General features: G+C 48.0%; 1 protein-coding gene across 2 annotated transcripts in view; it reads left to right on the forward strand.

Annotated features, from left to right (window-relative positions):
• Positions 1 to 23,119, forward strand: part of LOC119382338 (transmembrane protein KIAA1109 homolog) — a 961,129-nt gene that overhangs the window by 233,818 nt on the left and 704,192 nt on the right. For both annotated transcript variants that reach the window (XM_049412180.1, XM_049412181.1), the window contains exon 12: positions 11,291 to 11,530. In XM_049412180.1, coding sequence (XP_049268137.1) covers positions 11,291 to 11,530 — 240 coding nt within the window. The remainder of the gene's footprint in view (positions 1 to 11,290; positions 11,531 to 23,119) is intronic.

The raw sequence follows: 23,119 nt of genomic DNA on the forward strand, positions 1-23,119 counted from the left end.
CAGGCATCTCTTAACTGTTGTATAACATCTGCCCCCGGTTCTGATCGCATAGTGTATGAAATGTTGAAACATTCACACCCAGAAAACCAGAAAACACTCGTTTGTCTTTACAACACAATATGGTCTTCCAGCCTTATCCCGTCTGCTTGGAAAGAAGCTACTGTTATTCCTATCTTCAAAGAAGGAAAGAACCCTTCCTTGGCAAATAGTTACAGGCCCATAGCATTGACCAGCTGTCTCTGCAAACTCTTTGAAAGCGACTTTTAGGCCCCCTTCAATGTGGTTTCGGGGAAGGTAGATTGTCCGCGTGGAGGCGATCATACGGGATGCCTTTATACACAAGCAGTCTTTCTTGTCAGTGACAGGGAGACACGACGTGGTGTTTCGGCATTATTCGTGATCTTTCTGGCATGGGTGTGTGCGGCAACTTGCTAAACATCATTGAGAGTCGCGTAAGAGTAGGTGATGCACTGTCACGACCATTCATGCAGGTGTACCACAAGGTGGTGTGCTGAGCTGCACTCTCCTTATCATAAAAATGAACTCCTTGGGCACTGTGATACCCCGCACACTGTTTTACTCGGTCTACGTGGACGATGTGGTTTTAAGTCGTGTAATCTCGCTATCTGTGAGAGGTAAGTGCAGCTTGCTCTGGTCTAAGTGGGCAGATCAGAACAGATTTAAGCTAAATCCTCAAAAGAGTACACCTGTTGTGTTCTGTTCTCAAGGAAGAGAGGAGTATTACCCGACCCCAGCATTTAAATCAATGGCGAACGACTATCAGTGACCTCTGAGCATAAATTCCTTGGCATCATACTAGACTCAAAACAGACATTTATCGCCCACCTCTAAAAGCAAAATGTCTCAAAGCAATGAACCTTCTCAAGCTTTTGGCGCGTACAACATGGGGCAGTGATAGACAATGCCAGTGATGGAAGTGCTGCTCCGATTGCTCCAAACTGCTCCAAAAGAGAAATGCTGCTCCATGCTGCTCCAAACTGTAATTTCTGTTAGTAACTGCTCCGGGCCTGCTCTCAAATGGCGCTGGTAAACTGAAAACAATGAACTTTAAGCACGTGATCATCCAGCGAGCCTAAACAAAAAAAAAAAAAAACAAGCTGTCTACTATCATTATATACTCGCAAACAACTTTTCTTGGCAATGAAGAGAAGGCTCCTGAGCCAAACTACGCGTGTGCTACCACTGAAGAATATAGTCCCACAATTGCGTCCATGTTTTCTACGTGAGAAATAAAAACAACATTACTCTATTTTCTATGGGACACTGTTTGAAAAAAGGCGCAGCACGCCCCAAGGAAATATAAAATTTATATTTGTTTTACTATATGCCATGTCATTTCACGTTTTTTGCACATGTGAAAACGTCGCAACTTTTACGTGCTCCTCAGTCAAAACGGTACCTTCAGGTGAGCGCTCGTCACCCTCCAGCTTTTTCGATGACTCGCCGAAGGAACTTGTGCCGAATTTCACTAACAAATGGCTGTCTAAGCAGACGAAGCAAACAATATGCAATGTTATTATTCACCATGGCCGCTCGAATAATCGAACAGCCGTCACAGGAGATATGGAAGGTTCACAAACTGAAACTAAATTCGAAACGCGTGCCAAACCGGACTTCGCGAACCAGTACATGTGCAGTAACTCCGCCCCCGTAGCCTTTCCTTCATTGCCAAGAAAAGTTTGCGGGTATAGTACGAATAGTATGCTAGTATGGAGTTTCTATACTAGCTCCATACTAGCACGTCGACAATGCCACAAGTAGTGGCATTGTTGATATACCTATTTCACCTGACAGGCCTACTATTTTGGTAAAATATGTGTGAGATTAGTTCGACATCTTACTGATTACTAAGTGCTGGTGGGACGACTGTGATGTGTGACTGATCACATTTACCACTTTGTCAGCTCCGGCCTCTTTTTTTGCCACGAGAAATGGCAAGGCTGTTTTTTAAGCCTATCCACACTTGGTTTCTTGGTTTTTCTTTTTAAATGTAGGCTATTCTGGTGAAATATGAAAATAACAGATTGCATTGCTATACTACTGATGATAAACTGCTGTTGTATGTGATAGTGGTTTCTTTTATGATTTGAGACATAGCTTTATCGGTTTTATATAATTTCTGCCACAAGTACCAAAAAATTTAGCTCATCTTACTTAGTGTTCAGTGACCACGCATCTGCTTAATTATTTGTTTGTTGTAATTTGCAGTGATAATTGTATGTGCAATATGTTTAATAATAAGTATTAATACTTATGAGATGCTTAAATAGTGCTTTAAACTGCAGGAGTCGTTTGGAATATTTTGCCAACTGCTTGAAAAATGCCAATAGCTGCTCCAAACTAGCATTTTTTCTGCTCCAGAATGTGCTCCAAAAAGCAAAATGTCGCTTCCATCACTGCGATGCCTTCTGAGCTTGTATAAGAGTCTCATTGGCTCGCGCCTTGACTATGGAGCTGTAGTATATCAGTCTGCCACACCTAAAAATGTTGGACTCCGTTCACAACCTTCGCCTAGCAACTTTCAGAACTAGCCCGGTGGAGAGTCAGTATGTTGAGTCGGATGAGTGGCCTCCAGAGAACCTACTCCAACCTCACATACTTCCTGAAGGTAAATGCAGATCCCCAACACCCGTGCTACAAAGTTATCAGTGGTACCAGATGTGCCACCCTCTATTGGAATCACTCCGTGTGAGGAGCCTCTGCAATCTCATGGATGCTGGCCTTTTAGAACATTGTCTCGTGGCTCCTGCAAATGTGTTTGCACCATGGCTTTGGCAAGTTCTTGATTGTGACACATTCTTTATTGAGGTCACGAAACATGCACCACAGGCACGCATCACAATGCATTTTCTCAAACTTCAGAATGAGTATTCCTGCCCAGAGTTCTACACAGATGCGCCAAGGTCACAAGCTGGTGTATATTATGCAGCACTTGGTCCTAACTTCTCTGAATCCAACGTGATGGATGCGGAAACAACTATTTTCACTGCTGAAGCTTATGCAGTATTATCAGCTGTAAAGCACATCACTAAAACAAAAATAGAGAAGGCCGTAATATTCACCGACTTCCTGCGTGTAGTCGAAGCTTTAAAATCCCTCCGTAAAAGCAAAGATCCTGGAATAAAATATCCTTATTCTGCCCTGTGTACAGCATACATGTCAAACCAGCATTTCATAGTATGCTGGGTATCCAGACACAGGTATAAGAGGCAATGTTCTTACAGATGAAACTGCAGGAATGGCAATAACAAGAGTGAGCAACCACTCTTTTAGTCTGCTGGCAATAGACTTGAAACCTTTTACAACTGGCAGCAACAATGGGACAAAGAAATACATAACAAACTATACACAGTTAAGCCCCACATAGGTAACTGGCTAGCAGTGTCGGAGAACAGAAGCTGTTTTGCCGCCCAACATACGCAGACATACAGGAAAAAGTATTTTCCATTACCGTTCGGCCAGCATGTTTATCGGCATTGAGCCACTTTTTAAAACAGAGTTGGCATTTCTCAATGAACGTGAATTTTTTTGAGTCATTTACCCAGGAGAGAGGTTGTTGCTGCGGCAGTTCAAAGGTATCGGTGCCACGTTCATCCTTTCATGAGCCTCATTACGAACACCTGCCATACCACCCATAATGAGCCATTGTCAGACGTTTAATATGTTTTAAGCTGGTATAAAGCTATTGATTTCAGGCCATAGTGGTGGTGCCAATTAACACCGTCATCTTTCGTGGCCTTAAACAAGGGGCTGAACTTGAGTTATCTTGGGAACAATGCAAGTTGCTGAAGAAGTAACTACATATTTGAAGTCAGCGGAAAACGCTGCACAAACCAGTGGAGATTCATTAAATTGGTGCAGAAATAAAGAAAAAAAATGTCCAAACTACGTCAACGCCCCATTTTTGCTCTTGGGTTGCGTAGACTGAAGTACGGACAGGTTACTGCAGCAAAAACGGCAGCGATAGCAGCACGCAGTACAAAGTTATTCGATCTAGAAAATTCAAAATACAAGAAAAAAAGAAGCCTACCCTCAACTCGATTTTCGCAGGGTCACATGACCGCATTTCACTCGCCCTGTGACGTTTCAGAGAGCCCCGGTGAAATGAGCTGAAAGCTCCTACCTAGGGCAAGCTTGCACACCATTGTTGCTTGTCCTTTCCAACGTATTGTTGACGTCGTTGCCATAGAAACAAATGTGGTGTGTGACGCCTGATTTGTCAAAACTTGAGCGGGTGCTACTGCCTCGAAGCGACGCTCGCGAGGCTGTGTCTGCTGTTCCTTACAACGACATTCCATGCCATTCCCTCCTCTCATTCTGAAAAGGAAATTTGTGGAGCGGCAAGGGCGGTGAAACACGGTCGCCCCTACACGGATTGTTCAGTGAGCAGCCCACGAATTACAAGGTCATTCCACGAAGAGGATTACTTGCACCACTTCAACAACAATCAAGAGCCTGCTGCATGTGCGCAAAGAGGCAGCTCGCAAACATACAGATGCAAAAAGAGGGAAGAGGGAGAAACGTTTTGTATGGACATCCAACCGGCGCAGGCAACAAAACGAGAGGAGAGATGGCAGCCAGTGCCTCTGTCGTGCTTCGTGGTTGTAGTGATCTTTTTTGTTGCGACGGCGTCTATTTGGAATTAATTGAAAAAGCACAGAAAAGAAAAACGAAACCCAATAGTAATCTCAACATTCATGCCACGCCACGATCACTTCTAACATTACATTTCTCCAATCAGAGGCTGGTGCGCATCGTCGTCATTTCCGCCCGCAATAGTTCTGGTGAGCGCCACTACGCGCTGATGCGGTCAGCAGCGATGTAGCGACTTTATTGCGTGATTAAAATACTAAGTCATTTGATATTGGTGCTTAGACCGATGCAAAAATTGTCCCCAGCCATCAGTCTACGCAGTCCACAAGTAAAAAATGGGTGGTTGAGTAGTGTTGGAGGGCTCCTTTAAAGGCCAACTCCGGCGATTTCTTGACCCTGTCAAAGTAACGGTTCTTCTATGTTCCTGAGACGCTCCTGTCACGGGCTCGATAGTAGAAATACGTGACAAATTGCACAATAATTTCAAATAAGCAAAAAAGCGCAATACCGAAACCGAAACCCAACCAAGCAGTGTGTCTTCGCGTGATGTAAAACTTGATAAAGACAGGAAATTGCGCAAGGCATGCCGGTTCCTCCAGTCGGGAGTATGAAAGCTGCGAGAGCGGCGAAAAGCAGACGCTCAGCAGAAAGGTGACCACGCCGCGAAAGCCGTACCAAGTCTGTGACTGACCTTGCCGCGTGCATATGCTCTTCGAAGCTTTCCTACAATGACAGCTGCGATTAAGACGCATTTGGAGGCCAATTACAAAAGCCATTCCTCTACGATGAAGTAAAACATACCTGTTTAGCCATGTGCATGCCTGGTTGCGCATTCCAATTCGAGATGGCGCCACCTGTCCAGGTGTCTGAAGCAGGCTGAATTTTGTGGCTGCCGCAATTAAGTGCCAACGTCGAAGTTTGCGGACTAACTAAAAATTTTTAACAATGCGATGGGAAGAGTTCGTAAGTTTGTGGATATCGGCGTTTGACAACGCGCCGGTGAAGTCGATCAAAATAAATATAAGCCAAGTACGAACAACCTTTCGCACGACGCGCAGCTTACGGTACACCGATAGTCCCAGTTACAGTGGACCTTGTTTAAGTTACGGTAAATGTTCGCGTACGGCAGTGTTCACGCATGCGCACTCTTCAGCCGGTACGGTATTACCGCAGTGTACGTGCGGCAAACCGGCTCTGCTAGCTAAAACATATCGAGACGAAGGGTAATCGTTAGCTGCGAGTGTTTCGTGACTGTTCAGGTAATCATGCGGGGAATGGTGTGCAGCCACAAACGCAACACCACTTGCCACCCATCGTACGCAGGCCCACAAGGAACTGAAATTCGCACGCCGAACCAAGGAAGCGTTGGCCAAACACACGCGATCGCTGCCTTGTGGACAGCAGACGATGTAGTGGCACTTCGGTTCCGTCGCTTTGCCGTAAATGACGTCACACGCACCATGTTGCCAATAATTGTGGAAAGCCAGTTGGGAGAGTCGGGGCAATCTATAAAATTCATTTCTAAAGAGTCTGCGTGTCTCTCCAACCTGTAATTTAGTATAAATGATCGAAACGTGCAAGGGAACGTTTAAGGGGGATGCGGGGCTAAAAAACAATTTTCGAAAAACATATACATTTAAAGTTTGTGTGGTTTTGGATTGCTGGTTCATTAAAGAAGATGCTCACCAAGTTTGGTTGTTATCTGTGGAGCAGAAAAAAATAAAACATTTTTTTCACGGGACTGCGCACAATTGCTGTCGAAAGCGTCTCTGAAACGCCTTATTGAAGACTCGGCTGCAAAGCGGGCAAGAAGCCAAACGCAAAGTGATTGCCCGTGTTAGAACGTTTGTTTTTCGCACCTTTTATTCACGGCATACCTTCTGTTGAAAGTACGGCAGAGGACAAATAAATAAATTAAAAGTGCACAGTTTTTTGCCTCGGCGGCAGCAGAGTCGCTGGTGAGCCGGAACCGTGAGCAACATTCACAGCTCGAAAGCAGCGAAAAATTGAAGATGATAGGATGCAATTGTCAAAGAACAGTGTCATGTTGAAGAGGAAGCCCTTCCTATGCAGCAAGTCACTTTGATTAATTTTTTTGACCATCGAAATAAATAGCATTTTGTGAAACCTTTGAGCTCATTTTTCTCAGTTGGCACTTTTGGGGAGAACGAGCCCATTAGGAAAACCAATATTTCCAAAGTGCTTCACCAATAGCTGCTTACAAGGTTTTTCCTAGACTGAAATTTTGTCACGGACAAGATAAGGTACTTTTCTGATTGCTAAGTATTTTCTAACACAAAAAAAAATTCAGATGTCTGACATGTAGTGACAAGGCAAAAAATTATCTTTGCTTTTAGAATGGTGACATTTCTACCAAAGCATCATAAAAAATACGTGACTGGCCTTATCCTGCACTACAAACCATCTAGAAGGCATCATTGTTATAAACATTTTATATATGTTTAATATTTTTGAAATGATAGTTTTTTAAGTTGACATACCTGATTGATCACTATAAGAGTTTCTTTGTATTCATGCTAGGGTGCTGAAATTCAGAATATGTTCTAATAGCAAGGAGATAACCCATTCCCGTAATTGTCATCAAAACTGATAGACTCTTCAGCCCCGTGAAGGAAAGAAGCTATAGGAAAATTCCACGTGTTTTTTAAAGTACTTTTCTGCACCCTTAGATATAGCTTGTTCTAGTTGAGCAAGGTGTCTCAACATGCCAGCTTGTACAAAGGAAATTCTTGAGGAAAATGTGGCCTGCATATCGCGCCTGTGGCCCAGTAGTGAAAGGTCGGAACTGTTGCAACATTTCTAATAATGTTTGTCCACTCGTGTTTCTTTGTGTGGTTTATGTGGGTGCGGAAGTAGCTACCTAAGTGCATCTGAAAACAATGCAAGGCTCCAGCCGTGTACTGCCATCAGAGACGATTTTCCAGCCTTCTCTGTGCAGCCACCTGTTGTTTGGCGTAAACATTGTGTGCGAGCTGGAAGGGATGTGTGTTGACCGTATGCATGGTGACGGCAGGCATGGTGGAATGGGGGTTTGTTGGGAGAAGAAGTGCAGGCGTCTCAGGCTGTGATTGCAAAAATTGAGCTGCAGTCTTCTAAATTTAGACACTTGTTGCACTTGATAGGAGTGGACGGTGTCATGCTTCTAACGGGGACCACTCATTGCATTAAACGAGCTAACACTGTTGCAATAGCAGCGGCTGTGCCCCTCCCTTGTTCCATTTTTCTTTTGTTCCATGTGACTTGCCTGTAACAGCTACCGGTTATAGCATTTTCGTGGCACTGGAATACCATTATTGGTGGGCTTGTCTGCATATATACCAGAGTTGTATTTAAGGCATTACAAGTAATCGATTACTTGTAATCAATTGCATTTTCTTGTAATTTTGTAATATAATCTACATATTACTTTTTCGAAACTGTAATGTTCTGGGTAATTCAATTATATTTTCTTGTAATTAATTACCAGTAATCAATTACTCCTTTTTACCAAAATCAAGTTGTAAGCAGCCCCGCGACCTGTCCCTACAGAGCCTATTTTTCCACCTTTTCCTTGGCCTTACCTGCACCGCCTTAACCAGCAACAGCGAAGCGCGACGCTTCACAGCATCGGAGCACTGCGCAAGGTGTTCCATCGTTATAATACCGCACTTGCCCCCAGCGCATGCATGGAGAGAGTGTTCAATGTATCAGCTGACCTCTTAACTAGGAAAGGGGGAAGACAACTCCTGTTGAACAGCCTGTAACACAATGTGACAGAAGCCACAGTAAGCCTGCACGCGAGCCTCCATCCTAGTAAAGTTGCGAGGGGGGCTTGTTGGTACGGCATTCTTGAATGAATATGGTAGCACAAGGTAGCAAGGTGGAGGCACAAGGTGGTATTGACAAGAATGACTACTTAGAAGTCTTCTTTAGAGCCAAAACACGTAAGGATGGTGTACCATTTCGGGCAATAATTTCTGAGAGAGGGACGTGGCAGAAATGTGTCGCCCTTTACCTTCAGGATAAGCGTCCTTGAACTGAAGGATTCCTTCCTTGCCAAGAACTCGGATCATGTTCTTCAGTTTATATAGGGTAATGCGGTTAGGGGCCCAAAGGCGTTTTCTGTGGGCGTAAAAGACCTTTATTATTCCCGGCCGCAGTTCAAATTGCTTACCTGCGTCAAGAAGTGTATCGATCAATTCGGAGCTGTACGGTTTTCAGCTACAGCAGGCACCGTAGTAGAAGGCTTTTTAGAGCTATTTACGTTTTACCTGAAGTCTACATTTGTTCAAAAAGATGGCAGCCCATACCTGCAAAAGCAGGGAGTTTGTATAGGGTCTTGCTTGGCACCTGTTCTTAGCAACCTTGATTTAGCAGAGTTGGACAGAGCCACATTGGGATGCATTCAAGGTAAGACTGTTTTAACGCGCTAGTGTTAGAGAGCTCGTGTCGCAGAAATTCCGGTGTCGGTGACGGCGTCACTGGTTATTAGCGAAAATCGTCCGGGACTGAAAAATCGAGAAAGATGCAAATAAAATAAACAATAAAAATCTTCGGACCCATTGAGGATCAGACCCGGGCCGTTTGCGTGGCAAGCAGATGTCCTACCACAAAGCCACGATGTTACTTGCAACTGCTTCGAAAAAAAAAACACTACATAAATGCCATGTAGTGGAAGGAGTCTCTTTAACGCATTTTGTTTGGCAGGTGTGACGACAAAAATGAGCCCATTCGGCGATTTGTGGGCACATTGGCGAAGAAATCAAACTACGTTTTTTGTGCATCACCATGCTTCGAAAAAAGCCGGGACAGTGCAGCCATTGCCGCTAAAAAAACACACGAACTTTCAGACAGTTCCAACAATGGACAACTATGTCCATCTAGCAGAAAACACATCAAGACAACGCTTCCTTTCTGGAGGAGGCGTTGATGAAGCAAACAGCAAGCATTAGATAATGTGAGGCATTGTGCAAAATGTGTCTCGACTCTAGCACAGAGAAGTGCTTTAGATCGAAAACCTGTACCATTACTATAGACACATCGCACGTGTGTCTGTGTGCGTGTCTGTGTAACAATACACATTAATAAGTATGCACATAGTGGTTGAAGTGCGCACTAGGGGCCGGATTTCGCTATCGCGTTCAACTCTTAAAGTGAAGCTTAAGGGTCCCCCAATTTTTTTAGGAGTTTTAGATATGTGGACGATTTAAAAAATTTTTTTTTACTGTACATCGGAGAGCTTTCAATATGTGTGTGTGCTTTTAACCTTGTACCTGACTGCCTTAGTCCACTTGAACTAACATGTAAAGTGTCTATTGATGTAACCATGAAGTTCCTTGACATTAACTTTGTGTATACCGACAACCACACATGCTGGTCTTATCATCCCAGAGCTAATAAGCCACTTCTGGCTTTTCATTCAAATCATTCCAAACTAGTAAAAGGAGGGGCAAAGCTTCGTTTTAAGAACACTTTGCAGAAGTTGTGCCTGCATCTAATGGATGCAAGCTTCAGGTTACAAGCAAAACGACTTCAGGAGCCTGGCTACCCAAGTCATGTCCTATTATCAGTAGCACAAAGCATGCTCAAACAAGTACGTCTGGTTGAAGACGTGTCCTCGATGAGAGAGGAAGTTAAATGCAGGAAAATCACTGTAGTACCTTACCTTCACTGCTTCTCTTACAACCTAAAGAAAATAGCACAACGAGCAGACATCAATGTGATTTTTTCGGTGCCGAACAAACTAGGTATCCTGTGCCGGAAAACTAATCCAAATGGAGTGACGAAACCTAAATGTACAAAACAGCACACTAACGAATACATGGATTGTTGTACAGGTGTTGTATACCGGAGTCCGTTAAGTTGTGGAAAGAGTTACATGGGCCAGACGGGCAGGGGTATTAACGACAGGCTGCATGAGCATAGTAATAAAGCGAACAAGACAACGCCAGATAGATTCCTGTCCCTGCGCTGCAAGAAATGCGAATGTTATCCATGCTTTCAAGATACCGCCATCTTACGTAGGAGTGGGTGTGAAGTAACACGCACTTAATTGTAGAAGCTGAATGGATAGATAGGGCTGGTAGTGCATGTGTCAGCAGTCCATCGATTGCGCTCTCAAGAAAGCTACAATACCTGCGCATGAGCTGAAAGGTGTGATAAATGAATTTTGTTTCCGTGTCCGATATGAAAAAGCTGTGTGCAAAAAAAAAGAGGAAAGTGTATAAGAACCATGTGGTGCCTAAAAATAAACAATTTATTGGAAGTGTAGTGCTGTGTGTGTGTCTCCATGTTCTTCTTGTGTCCTGTTACCTTGTGCTACCATATTTATTCAAGAATCCATCCTTCTCTCTACCATGCAAGCCACAGGAGTTTGTTGCAGTCTGAGTAAAGTTGTGCTATTGTCTTAGGGCAATAAAATTTTTAAGCAATGTAATGCAAGAGTAATCGATTGCATTTCTGTAAATGCTCAGTTACTTTTCTGGGGCTGTAATTGACCACTGTAATCGATTAAATTTTAAGGGAAGTAATTGTAATCGGTTACTTATTTTCTGTAACGTATAAAAGTCGGATATATAGACAACTCGGGCCATTAAGTTAAATTTTGCTCCTTTGAAGTGTGGTTATTTGGGTGCACAGCTCAGTCGAATGGTGTAGCAGTTCATTACTGCCCCAGGTGGCCAACTGGGAGGAGGCAGTGGCACCCCTTCCCCATTTGGTAGCACGGTCCACAGACGGAGGGCCTCCTTCGGTGTCCTGCTTTCTGCACACCAGCTCCTCCGGCTGGAAACCCCGCTTCACACCCTGGGGCAACCGCGGTGTCTCTGACGTGCACATGGTGCCACGGGCAAGAAGAGCTGCATCCATTGGGGGCGGCAGCACCACTGCTCGGCCATTTACCAACAAAAGTACCGAGGTGAGTGGCATTCCCACACTCCAGAACCTCGTTATAGTGAAATGATGATTATAACAAAGAAAACACCATGTCCCATATAGTCACAGATGATATGGGTTTATTTACAATGAGCACAATGAAGCGGCAGGCAAAAGACAAGGGATAGTCAGATGCTGCCGATCACCAAATCCCTCGTGCCCGTGCTATTTTTTTGTCCTTCTTTTGCACTCTTCCAGCGCCGCGTTACATTTTCCTCAGGGCCAGACGAACCTCACCGAGAAGGTCAGAGGGCTCGCTGAGTCGTGCAAAATGGACAAGTTGCATATTGCATGAACGGCAGTTGCCAGCTGTCACTTTTGTGACGACGTAGGTGACGTCACTCAAACCTTTGATAATGACGAATGAACCGGTGTACTTAGAAAAAAGCTTTTGGGAAAGTCCCTGCTTTCTTACTGGTGTCCACAGCCACACAAGATAACCTGTTGCAAAGGTGGCTGGCAGATGTCTTGCTTCGTAACGGGCCTTAGCACGGGAACGGTACGAGAGAGTTCTGAGGCGGACGAGTCGACGTGCTTCTTCGGCGCGACACTTGCGTTTTCGTTAGTCGAGAAAGGAAGCATGGTGTCGAGGAAACTTTCAGGATGGTGAGTGTAGAGCAGAAAGAAAGGTGTATAACCTGTGACTTCGTGTTTGGCAGTGTTAAAGGCATACGTTATAAAAGGTAATACGGCATCCCAGTTCTTATGGTCAGCTGAGACATACGTTGAAAGCATGTTTATGATGGTACGATTGGTGCACTCAGTTAGTCCATTGGTTTGCGGGTGGTAAGGCGTGGAATGCAGATAGTGGCACCTACAGAGCCGTAATAGTTCTTCGACATTGTCAGTGGTGAACTGCCGGCCGCGATCACTTTTACTACATGGGGAGCTTCGTGACGGAGGAAAATTAATGCAGTAGGAACCTGTGGTAGCCTCGATGCTCACCGGAGTCGAAGACTACCGCGAGTTCAGGCTTAGCGAGCCACAGGGCCGCGTCTGCCGTCGCCTGCTTACGTTTAGCGCACCGCTCCGCGCGCGCTCAGATAGCAAAGGCGTTGAGCACCGCGCGGCATAAACACAGTGTTCGAGATAACACACACACAAACACTTTATTTGCCTTTGGCGGCACCCCAACACACACAGCACAGCGTCCGCTCCCGGGGCACGGGGAGGCAAAGGGCTTTCACGCGGACGATACACCAAGGGGAACCGCGAGCACGTCGCAGCTGGCAATGGCGAGCTTTGACACGCCGCTCGGGAAAAGGTCCCTCGCGGCTATGCTGAGCACTCTCGCGGTGACCAGTGGGCCTGGTCCCAACAGCTAGGGCAATCTCCGTACGCGTGGGCCTCCGGCAAGTGCGACTCGGCGTGGTACGACCGCGCACGAGCACTAGGCACCGCTCTTTGGCTTAGCATACGTACCGGAGCTAACACTGAGGTAAACACGCCCGCTGAGGATGCTGATGCACCCAGGCAGGCTACAGTCCAGCGATTCCCATAGGGGACGTCGGACCAAAAGGAAACGCGTGCTTACCCAGCGGCGCTCGAGGAGAGAGAGAGTTCGTCCTGGCGTGCACGCGCATCAGTCACACCGAAAACTCGCGGCTCTGAGACCGCGTGCAGCGCCGCCACGAGAGCCGGCGCGTAGCGCAAGATGGTGCCACTTGCCGTCGCGGGAGAACGGGAGAGGGAAAGGATTCGCGGAACGGCGAAATGCCCGCGCAGTGGCTTCGGGCGCGCCTCGGATCCCCACATCCTCCTCTCCTTAAGTTACCCTACACCGGTCTGCAAAGGCAGCCGGTCGTCGCCCATGCATACATAGGCGTTCCCTAGCAGAAATCACCCATAGAAAAACCAATACCCTACCGGATTATTGAACATATTGGTCTATTGGTATCGTATGGGTCTATAAGTGGTATGCTGGTTTATTGGACCTCTATTTGTTTATTGGTGTATTTGTCTATTGGCACTCTATTTGCCTATTGTGTATTTGTCTATTGGCGTACTAGTAGTATATTTGTCTATTGGCATTCTATTTGCCTATTAGTACTGTATTTGTGTATTGGAAATCTATTGGCCTATTTCTCCGCTGGGAACTCGTAATTTTGGCATATAAAATAATGGACATTTGAGGACTGCAACATAGCAGCGCCTGTATAAAATGAACAAATTCTATTTGAAGGGAGGCATGTGCCATATTTATCATTATTACAGGATAACTTCATCAAATCGGCGATCTTCCCCGCAACAAGCTTTCCAGGCATGCTGTGCTTCCTTGTCGAATATATTCCACTGCACCGCTTCTCTAGGTAGTGCCTGAAGAAAAAGAAACAAACATAAAATACCAGCAAGTAAGAAAGAAAATATTTAGATGTGCTAATGAAAGAAAACAAGCATTAGAATAAAAAAACCCGCATTTCCCCGAAGGGGAGTATGAGGAAGTGCGAAGCACGGGGTGATGCTATGAGGGGGCGCGCGCGACTAAACTGCAGAGCCGAGCGAAGGAGACGGCAGCGAGAGAGCACGCGCCAGCCGACCCACGGAGGTCTGGCCGTTTTTAAGTGCAAAGCACTTTTACTGATGATGATGATCTGTCTTCCGAACTCGTTCCAAAGAACCCGCAACGCGTTCAACTTGTTGGCGGCGTTGCGCACGCCCGAGATGGGGCTCAGGTTGTTGGCGAACCACAGTCGATCGCACACCGCGCAGCTATATCCGAAGCTGCGGTCCAGGAAGTCTCGCTGGAAGCGCGCGTCCGGCCGATCGAATTCGAGGGCCCGCACTCGCTCACACATCGCGCGTCCCCGCGCCAGATCGGCTTCGGGGTGCTCGGCTCGCTTCGCACGCTTTCGTTCGGCGTCTCGCCGCCGGCCTTCATCACCACAGGCAATGAGCGGGGCGCGCGCAGCCACGGAGCGGAGGGCGGAGCGCGCGCAGTCACGTGGGGCGTGACGTCGCTGCGCCGTTGCTACAGACGCTCCTCTCCGCTCCTCGCGCCGTTGCTATGGGACGGCGGATTCAGGGTCGCTTATAAAGTGCATTCGCACTTAAAAAAATATGCAGATACAACACACTGTAGAATCGGCATAAGGGAAATTCCGGTGAGCTGGCTGTAGCTAACAGCTTAACATGACAAGGACGGATCTTTTGTCAAATTCGTACAGCAGATTCGATTATGCTTGTGTCCCAGAAGCATAACCGCAGCACGTGTGTGGACTTCGGACACTTGTGGGAAAGGTCGAACAGAGCACCAAACCGATCGCAGCGTGTGAACTTCGGGACTTCACACAGAAATCTTCATTAAATATAGTGCCTCTCTACTGCAACCATGTGTGTCATAGAATGGGGTTCAGTGAGCATGACTAGTAATTGATGATGGGACAGCCACACAGGATTTTATTGCCAATAAACTTCTTCCCTCTCCCATAAGTGTATTATTGAGGGTGAACGAAGGCATGATTACATATTTTAGTCTATTTAGATTATCGCGAAAACAATGCGCAAGTCGATAACGTGCGTTTATGCCAGCGTCTGTATATGCGAACAGCCCACACGATGTTCAAAACTATTGTACTGTGGAGCGGAAAAACTAGAACAAACGAAGGGGCTAACTTTAAAAAAAAAAACTATGCCAAATTCTCAGACTTATTCCATACCAGTTACAATGCTAGGGCCGTGAGAGCTGGGCACATGCAGCGACAAAATCATTTTACTTGGCTAGATCTATTGTTTCAATACATCTGCAAAGAACCGTAAGTGAACACTGATTTATCGCTCTTGTCCTCACTGTCCGGTGGGCACGCTGGCAGATGCGCGAATTAGTACAGCAAGAGCAACATTTACTGACTAGCAAATATATAAAAAACAGTTCACTTGCCTAACATCGGCAGGGTATGTGCTCCGAAGCAACCACCTTTGGTAGCAGCATCCTGTCAGCACACTCGGTACCACTTACTGCTGTTAAAGTCCGAGACGCTTTTAGCGCTGAAACGTTTAACTTCTTTGACGCTCATGACCTTGCATCTTGCATTGTCATCGCGATTACACACGTGCGTTTTTGTGCAACCTTCAAAAGACACAAACATTTCTAAGCCTGACTTCGACCACGAACATGCCGCACCACACACTCGTGACTCGACCGAAAACATCCGCTGCGGCTGTGGCTGGCTGTAGTCGGCTCGCTTGCTGGCTGGCGCTCGTGCCGTGGCCATACCGCAAAAACAAGATTTTACTTTTTGCTATTGTATTGCAATATTTTGCTCTATTTCCAACCCCTCGAAAATATTCAGCTGCTGACACATTGGGGAAGGAAGGTTATGGAAAGCGTAGCGAACCGAAATTTCAGCTGCAAAAAGAAAAAGAAAATAGAAGACATACAGCGCCTTCACGCGACAGCTATTATCTTCAATGAGCTCTTTTGGCAAGTCTGTATCACTGTGCTTGCTCGGCGTTGGTTGCTCATGATTTTGTTATCGTTATCGTGTTTCCGCATGTTTCGAACTTCAGATTTTTCTCGTTTTTATTTGATGCGCATTAAGGGTGACCCCGCAGGTACAGTAACCTGCGGCAGCGAACGTGATGCTCACCGTCGCAAGAAGTGCAAGCGCTCGAGCGAGCTTGCACTTACAACCTACCACCTAGTACCACAGCTACTACTTACAAAGGCGACGAAAAAAACGCGAACAGCGCATTTGTCTTCTCCGCGCTCTTAGCTTGGTGACAATAAAAAGACGCTAGTCTCGTGAATCTATCATGGATAACTTGTCCTATTACCAGCCAGGCTACAACTGTTTTGAAAAGTAATGCCACCTGCGGAGCTGGTAGATGCCGTACTGTTCGCGTTTGTTTCCATAGCGTGCTGTCGAAGAATCGCGATAGCCCACCTGCTGAAAAGAACGATGTATACAATATGTGCACACATTCAAGCAGGAAGTGACGAATTCTACCTTACATGTTGACTTCGCTTATTTTATTAGCAGCTTATTTTCCCACCGCATTTGCACCATGCAAGGACAGCAGAGTACAAATGGCGTTCCCTTTACAAGAACATTGAGTACCTCAGTTAAAACATTACCTACTGTGGCGTTCCCTTTTCAACTATGATAACTTTCTCTTTCTGTAAACCTGTCTTTTTGCGGGTTTATCCCACAAATATAATGCATAACCATAACCTTGAGTACAGAATGATATTGCACAAATATACAGGCGTCTGTGCAGGCCCGTAGCCAAGAATTTTTTTCAGGGGGGGGGGCGCACTTGCTGAAAGCCTTGACTATTTGAGAAAAACGCCTATTTTCATTATTTATTTTCGGTAAAACACCATGCATCATAAAAATTTCGGGGGGGAGGGCGCCCCCCCCCCCCCCTGGCTACGGGCCTGCATCTGTGTAATTATTTTGGTAAGATTTATGAAAAATATGGCTGCGATATTTTGGAACACTGTTACGTAAAATAGCTGCCACTTTGCTCAAGTACTGAACAAATCAAAAACTGCCTTTTGGCTGAATTCGCTACTGCATGACCTGTAAGTGAATTAAATACATATAGGTGGCCTTTTAATACCATGCATAACCATGTGACTTTGGTGGCAATTCACACCTGCTAGTTCTATAAATGACAAATAGCTGCTATTTATTGGTTTTATAGGTGACAAATAGACGTTGCCTATTAAAGCCTATTGGTGCCTACTGGTTCTATAAGTGACAAATAGCTGCCACCTATTGGTACTAACATTTACCTATTGGTTCCATTGGTGACAAATAGATGTCTCCTACTAAACCCTATTGGTGCCAATACGTATCAATTGGTTCTATGGGTGACAAATAGCTGCCAGCTATAGGCACCAATAAAAAATTTATTGGTCCTATCGGTGACAAATAGATGTCCTCATTTGGTCACTATTGGTGACAATAGAATTCTAATAAGACCTATAAAGCTCCAATAGAGCACTTATACAACAAATAAGATTTTTCTATAAGACCAATAGAAAATTCTATTGGCATTTTTGCTAGGGTTATGCCATGAGCAACAGCTAACCTCAGCCCAGGCCCACAACTGCTGCTAATTACTCTACACAAAAAAGGACAAAAAATAGTAATAACACAATACACTTGTTACACTATACTACAATGTGGTGCTACGGAAGGAGGTAAAAGAAATTAAAGCGAGTGTTCGTGATGCTCACGCGGGAGAGCGTCCACGGTTCGGAGGGGAGGCGGTGCGTAATGTTGCTGGCCAGAGTGCGAGGCAAGAGACCTGTTTGATGTCCGCATGCCCGGAACGGGCTCACCTTCGGCTCGTTGATCTAGTCGACGACAGACCCGCGAGTCTGACGAACGCTGCTTCGGTGGTGGTTCGGGGGTCCTGAATTCCATGCTGGATGACCAAAGACCTCGATGGGACAGCGAGGTCTGCTGTAATTCTGACGCCAAACCAAATTGGTGTCAAGGCGTCCCGGCGTCGGCAGAGAGCCGGGCGCAGCTGCCATGTCAGCTAGCCTCGTGCAGCAGCCGTAAGGCAAACGGCAGCAAGGCTTCTCGGCGACGGCCGAGACAAGGACACAGCCGGGCGGTCCGCCTGATGTCAGCAGGTTCCCGAACACCTCCAGGGTCCACGGCGATAGGGTGAAGGTGGTTTCCTACGATGGAGCTAATCGTGGGGAGCGGATAGGCATCCTTACGAGTCACTCCGTTGAGATGGTGGTAGTCTACGCACAGGCGATGACTGCCATCTTTCTTAGGCACCAACACAATTGGAGACGCCCAGGCGCTGGACGAACGGCGAACAATGCCAGCTGAGAGCATCTCGTCCAGCAAGCCATCGATAACCTGCCTCTTGGCCAGGCTGACGGGCCTGGGGTTACACTTCAAAGGAAGCGTGTCGCCAGTCTCGATCGAGTGGCTCGCCATTTCGGTACAGCCCGGTTGATCGGTGAAGAGCCCATCGTACTGACGTAACAGTGCGGACAGACGAGCCTTCTGTGCGTCATCCAATTGAGTCGCACAGGCGGTCAAAGGATACGGAGCCTTTACGTGTCGTGTCGCTCGATCCCAATGGGGATTTTGAGCCGACGAACGCATAGCACAGGAGCCTGCCCCCAAACTTTGCACACAACACGGTTCCGACGCCTCTGCTGCACAGGCAACAGTATACGCCGGTGGGCTGATGAACGGCTTCAGCTGGGAAAAAGGTCCGTCGCGATAACCTCCATTCGCAATGTCCACAACGATACCGGTTTTTAGGAGAAAGTCCCGACCGAGAATCACAGGAACACTGAGCCCTGGGAGATGAACGAAACACGTGCGTCTCATTCGATCTCCCCATCTGACCGTCAACCCTGCGGCGCCAGCCGACTGGGCCACGCCTTTCGCGAGGGTGAATGTCGTTCGGCTGTCCCGCAAGCGCACCGAGTGCTTCCGCAAGTGGGACAAAACCTGTTCGCCAAACAACGAAGCGCTCGCGCCCGTGTCTAGCAACGCCGAAAATTCGCGGCCGGCAATAATGACCGAAATAAACGGCGCGTGCGCACCAGCAAGACTGCTTGCCCGGTACGCGGAGGGGAGAAGCAAGGGTTCGGCCGCTCGTGCCTTCACGAACGACCCGCGCCCCCGTTTCCCTGCCTCACAGGAGGCCTAGATACGGGACACTCCCTCGCTATGTGCCCTCGTTCGCGGCAGCGGAAGCAGCGCATTTCGTCCCGGGAAAGGGAAGATGCTCCGTCGCGGTCCCTCTCCCGAGGCGGCGCAGCCTCTAGCGGCAGGGGTCGGTTCGCTTGTTGATCAAAGGACCTGTTATGACGAGCGTCACCCTCACCGATGCGCTGGGTTGGATAGCGTCCCTGCTCGCGCGCGTCGAGTTGCGGTGCAGCACAGGCTGCTGCGCACCTCGCGTACGTGTAGGGATCTAGAGCGCGATCGCTCAGCTCCCAACTGTGCCCGCTTCTAGCGGGAGCCGCAAAGGCAGCCCCGGCGGGCTGTTGCCGTTGGGGAAAGGTTACGGCCCCTCCCCACGCGCAGCGCGGTTCAAGGGCCACACTGGCTGGCGGTGGCGGGCGATAGGCGCGCGCGGCGAGAATGTCGCCTTGAATGCGCTTCGCCTCAGCGGCCAATTCCTCTAAATCTCGGAAGCGACTGCCGCTCAGGTACGCCGAAAAGGTCGGATGTGCCTGCCTAATCACCCGTTCGACGCGTTCCTCGTTCGAAGCTCTGGGCTCAGCGATAGAGAAAAGGTCTTCCATCGCGCGTACGTACTCCTGAAGCGACTCATCAGGAGCTTGCGTGCGGAGCTCGAGCTCGCGCCGCATCCTACTCTCGTAGTCAGCGGGTAAGAATTCGCGCAGGAAGGCCGCGCGGAACTCATCGAGGGTTGGTGCTCGGTGGCCTGAAAGCCGATACCACCTAGCCGCCGTGTCAGTCAGTGCAGCTGGGACAACGGGCCCGAGCACCTCCTGATCGTCCAAACCCATGGCTCTCTGATAACGTGACAGAGAGTCCAGGTAATCTCGTGCACTTTGCAGATCACCGTACCCGCTGTAGGTCGGAACGGCCAACATGACAGCGGGATGAGTGCGTTTCGAAACGGCCGAAAGCGTTTGTACAGCTCCCGAGAGCGCTTGGATCAATTGGGCGGCATTTTGCAGCAGCGTCTGTGCACCCGCTTCAAAGGAAGCTGTCGGTGCGTTATCGGCGCGTTCGAGCGGTGGGGAACTGTCTCCGAGCTCGATAAGCGGCGCGGGTTCAAAAGGGATACCGGCCGTTGCACCGTTCTCGGGGAGCGCCTGGTGCGCATGCTGCTCGAAGGGGGCACTGGCCCTGTTCTCGAGCACAGCGGTATCTGCTAAAAACGACAGTGGAGAAAACTCACGCTTAGGGACTATACACGCGCTATCCGCACACCCGCTCCGCGCCTGGCGGGACACCTGCCGCCCGCAAACGGAGGAGGAAAAACGGGAACGACGCCAATCGTCGCACACGGGGTACCGGTTTTTCCTCCTCCGTTTGCGGGCGGCAGGTGTCCCGCCACGTGCGGGGCGGGTGTGCGGATAGCGCGTGTATAGTCCCTTAGCAGACATAACGCGGGTAACACGGCGAGCCTGATTCGCAAAGGCGTGCTGACTCGGCTAAGTCTAATCAAAGGCTTAATGAGCCTTTGATACCGCGTTGGGCGCCAGTGTGGTGTCGCCACTCCCGGCGCGCACGGTCCTCGCGGTTTACTCTTAGCCGTACGCGCCAAACACCACCGCGGGTTCGAGCACTGGGACACGGCCGCTAAATAAAAAAGAGGTGCGGCCTGCCGAATGCTCTTTTGTGCGCCGGTGACAGCGCTAGTTCTTGCTCCCGCCGCTGCAGCGCTGCACAACGGTAAAGATAAAGAACAAAAATAAATAATGGGGGGAAAAATAGGGTCATTCTGCCTTAAGAGGCAGAGAGATAGACCGTGAATTTATATTTTTTTGGTATAATAACATAGATTTAATAAATGTAAATAAGGTATTAGGCCAACATAAAACAAGGAAGCTTTTTTTTTTTTTTTCTTCGAGCCTGGTGGCAGACATGTCACCGCCCCGTTACAAAGGGGACGCTCATAGCATCCATCCATCCATCCGAAAACCCGCTCGCACAGGCGGCCAGCCGGCTGCGTGCATTCGTTTTAGTGGTCATTACAGTCGCCTCGCATTGACCTGTGATTGCCTTTCGGCTATTTATGTGCAAGACACGCCAGGTGACGTATCAGTATGGTTTCCTTTGCGGTTATTGCTACTATACGCAAGAAGGGCATGCTTCCATGAAGACACACCTGTAAGCGTGCTGTACAGCGCCGCTGCCAAACGATAGATGGATGAATGTAAAACTTTATTGAACAATCGTTCTTTTTTTTTCTTCTACTGAGAACAAAAGTGGTCCACTGCTGTTCGTTGATGTCCCCAGTTGTTTGAATGCTCTAGCTTTTGTTATCTGCGTGGACCACTTCCTCATTGCGGGGGCTTTTTTAGAGATGCGTGATTACTTTCTGTTCTTCAAAATAAACTAGCGTGACATGGAATATCTCCCACGTATATACTTGCTAAATCTGGTGTATATCTGCTTCGCATTTCACTAATAAGTGCCATTTTTAAATGACACCCGATTCAAACATGAGTTGCTACCATTGAACTACATTACTGAAACACAGTAAATGCAAAGGTATTGCCTACATTTTGTACCAAAACGTCAAGTTGGGCGAGTTGGTGCGTACTCACGTCCTGAAGAAACAGCGCAGATGAAAAACGAAAACAAGAAATGACGGACAGACACACAGCGCTGCACACCGAACTGGACGTTCATTGGGTTTTAACTCTGGCGTTTTAACGCGGTCTTCCACGGCAGGGCTGTGTCGGCCGTCCAGTCCAGAGAATCCTTCCACGTTCGACGTCATTCCACTCACCACGCTTTCTGTTTCAGCAACTTCTGCACGCAAGGGGATTGACGACTTCTTTTCTTGAGGTTTGGCACTCGTCTAGTTAATATTGTTTGCTGTTCGATATGGAAGGAGTAGGCAAAACACGAACAAGTGGTCTAGCTTTCAATGAGGACGCGGCTAGCTTGTAAGCTGGAAAAGATGAAAATGTGGTCGGCACGGCTGTCGGTCGCAGCAGCTTGCGCTTTACCTTGTAGTGGTACTGCTTGAAGTGAACGTGCGACTTCTTCGCAGTTACCGATCTCCACCACGGCGACAGGTCTTGGGCATCGCAGTTATGGTGAAATGTCCAATCACATTAAGCACCAACGCAACAAAAAACCCGCACCTTTTCTACCTCGTAAGCAAGCGTACGGCTGCTCATTTCCAGCAAGAGCGTTTGCTTGCGCTCGCCCGAGCCAACGAGCGTTCGCTTACTAGCGGCCGCTGTTTACTAGAGTCACTGGCGTTTACCGATGTGCAGCGCCCCCGCGGTAGCGTCTCAAAACTCTGCATGCCACGCGTTCCCCCATTGAAAACGCACCCATTCGGCAGGCCGCACCTCTTTTTTATTTAGCGGCCGTGACTGGGAGCTTCATGCAGGCTGCCGCATCCTCGTTCGTCCCGTGCCCGTGTACCGTTCAAACTGCTGCGCGCGAGAACTTGGCCCGTCACCGCTTAGGGATGGCGAGCCGTCGCGCGCAGCGAGGGAGACCCTAGGCGACACTCTCCAAATTAGTGGTTTATTACGGGGATTTTAGTACAAGAGATCAATAATTCGATACAGCCAATCGTACGTAACATAATTACACATGGCACCAATTAGCTAATACAAGCTACAACCGCGAATGTCACACCTATAAAACAAGCAACCAAAGAACCAGGTTTGGAGAGCCGACCTATTTATTCTTCGGCCAGCGCTCCCGCGATCGCGCACCCCAGAGCAGAAGAAACGGAACAGACATAGGAACACTTAAAAGGAACATATTCGGTGCACGATCGCGAGGCGCTGCCTCGGGACTTCGAGACCGCGGAGGGGAGCGCGCGCCTGCCGAGGACGGAGCCCCGACAAAACGACGTAACCGCCGGCCGGCGACGGAGAACAAAGAACAAAAAATCGCCGCCGGCCGGAGCGGCC

This window comes from Rhipicephalus sanguineus, chromosome 2 (assembly GCF_013339695.2).
Source record: "Rhipicephalus sanguineus isolate Rsan-2018 chromosome 2, BIME_Rsan_1.4, whole genome shotgun sequence".
Lineage (NCBI taxonomy): Eukaryota > Metazoa > Arthropoda > Arachnida > Ixodida > Ixodidae > Rhipicephalus > Rhipicephalus sanguineus.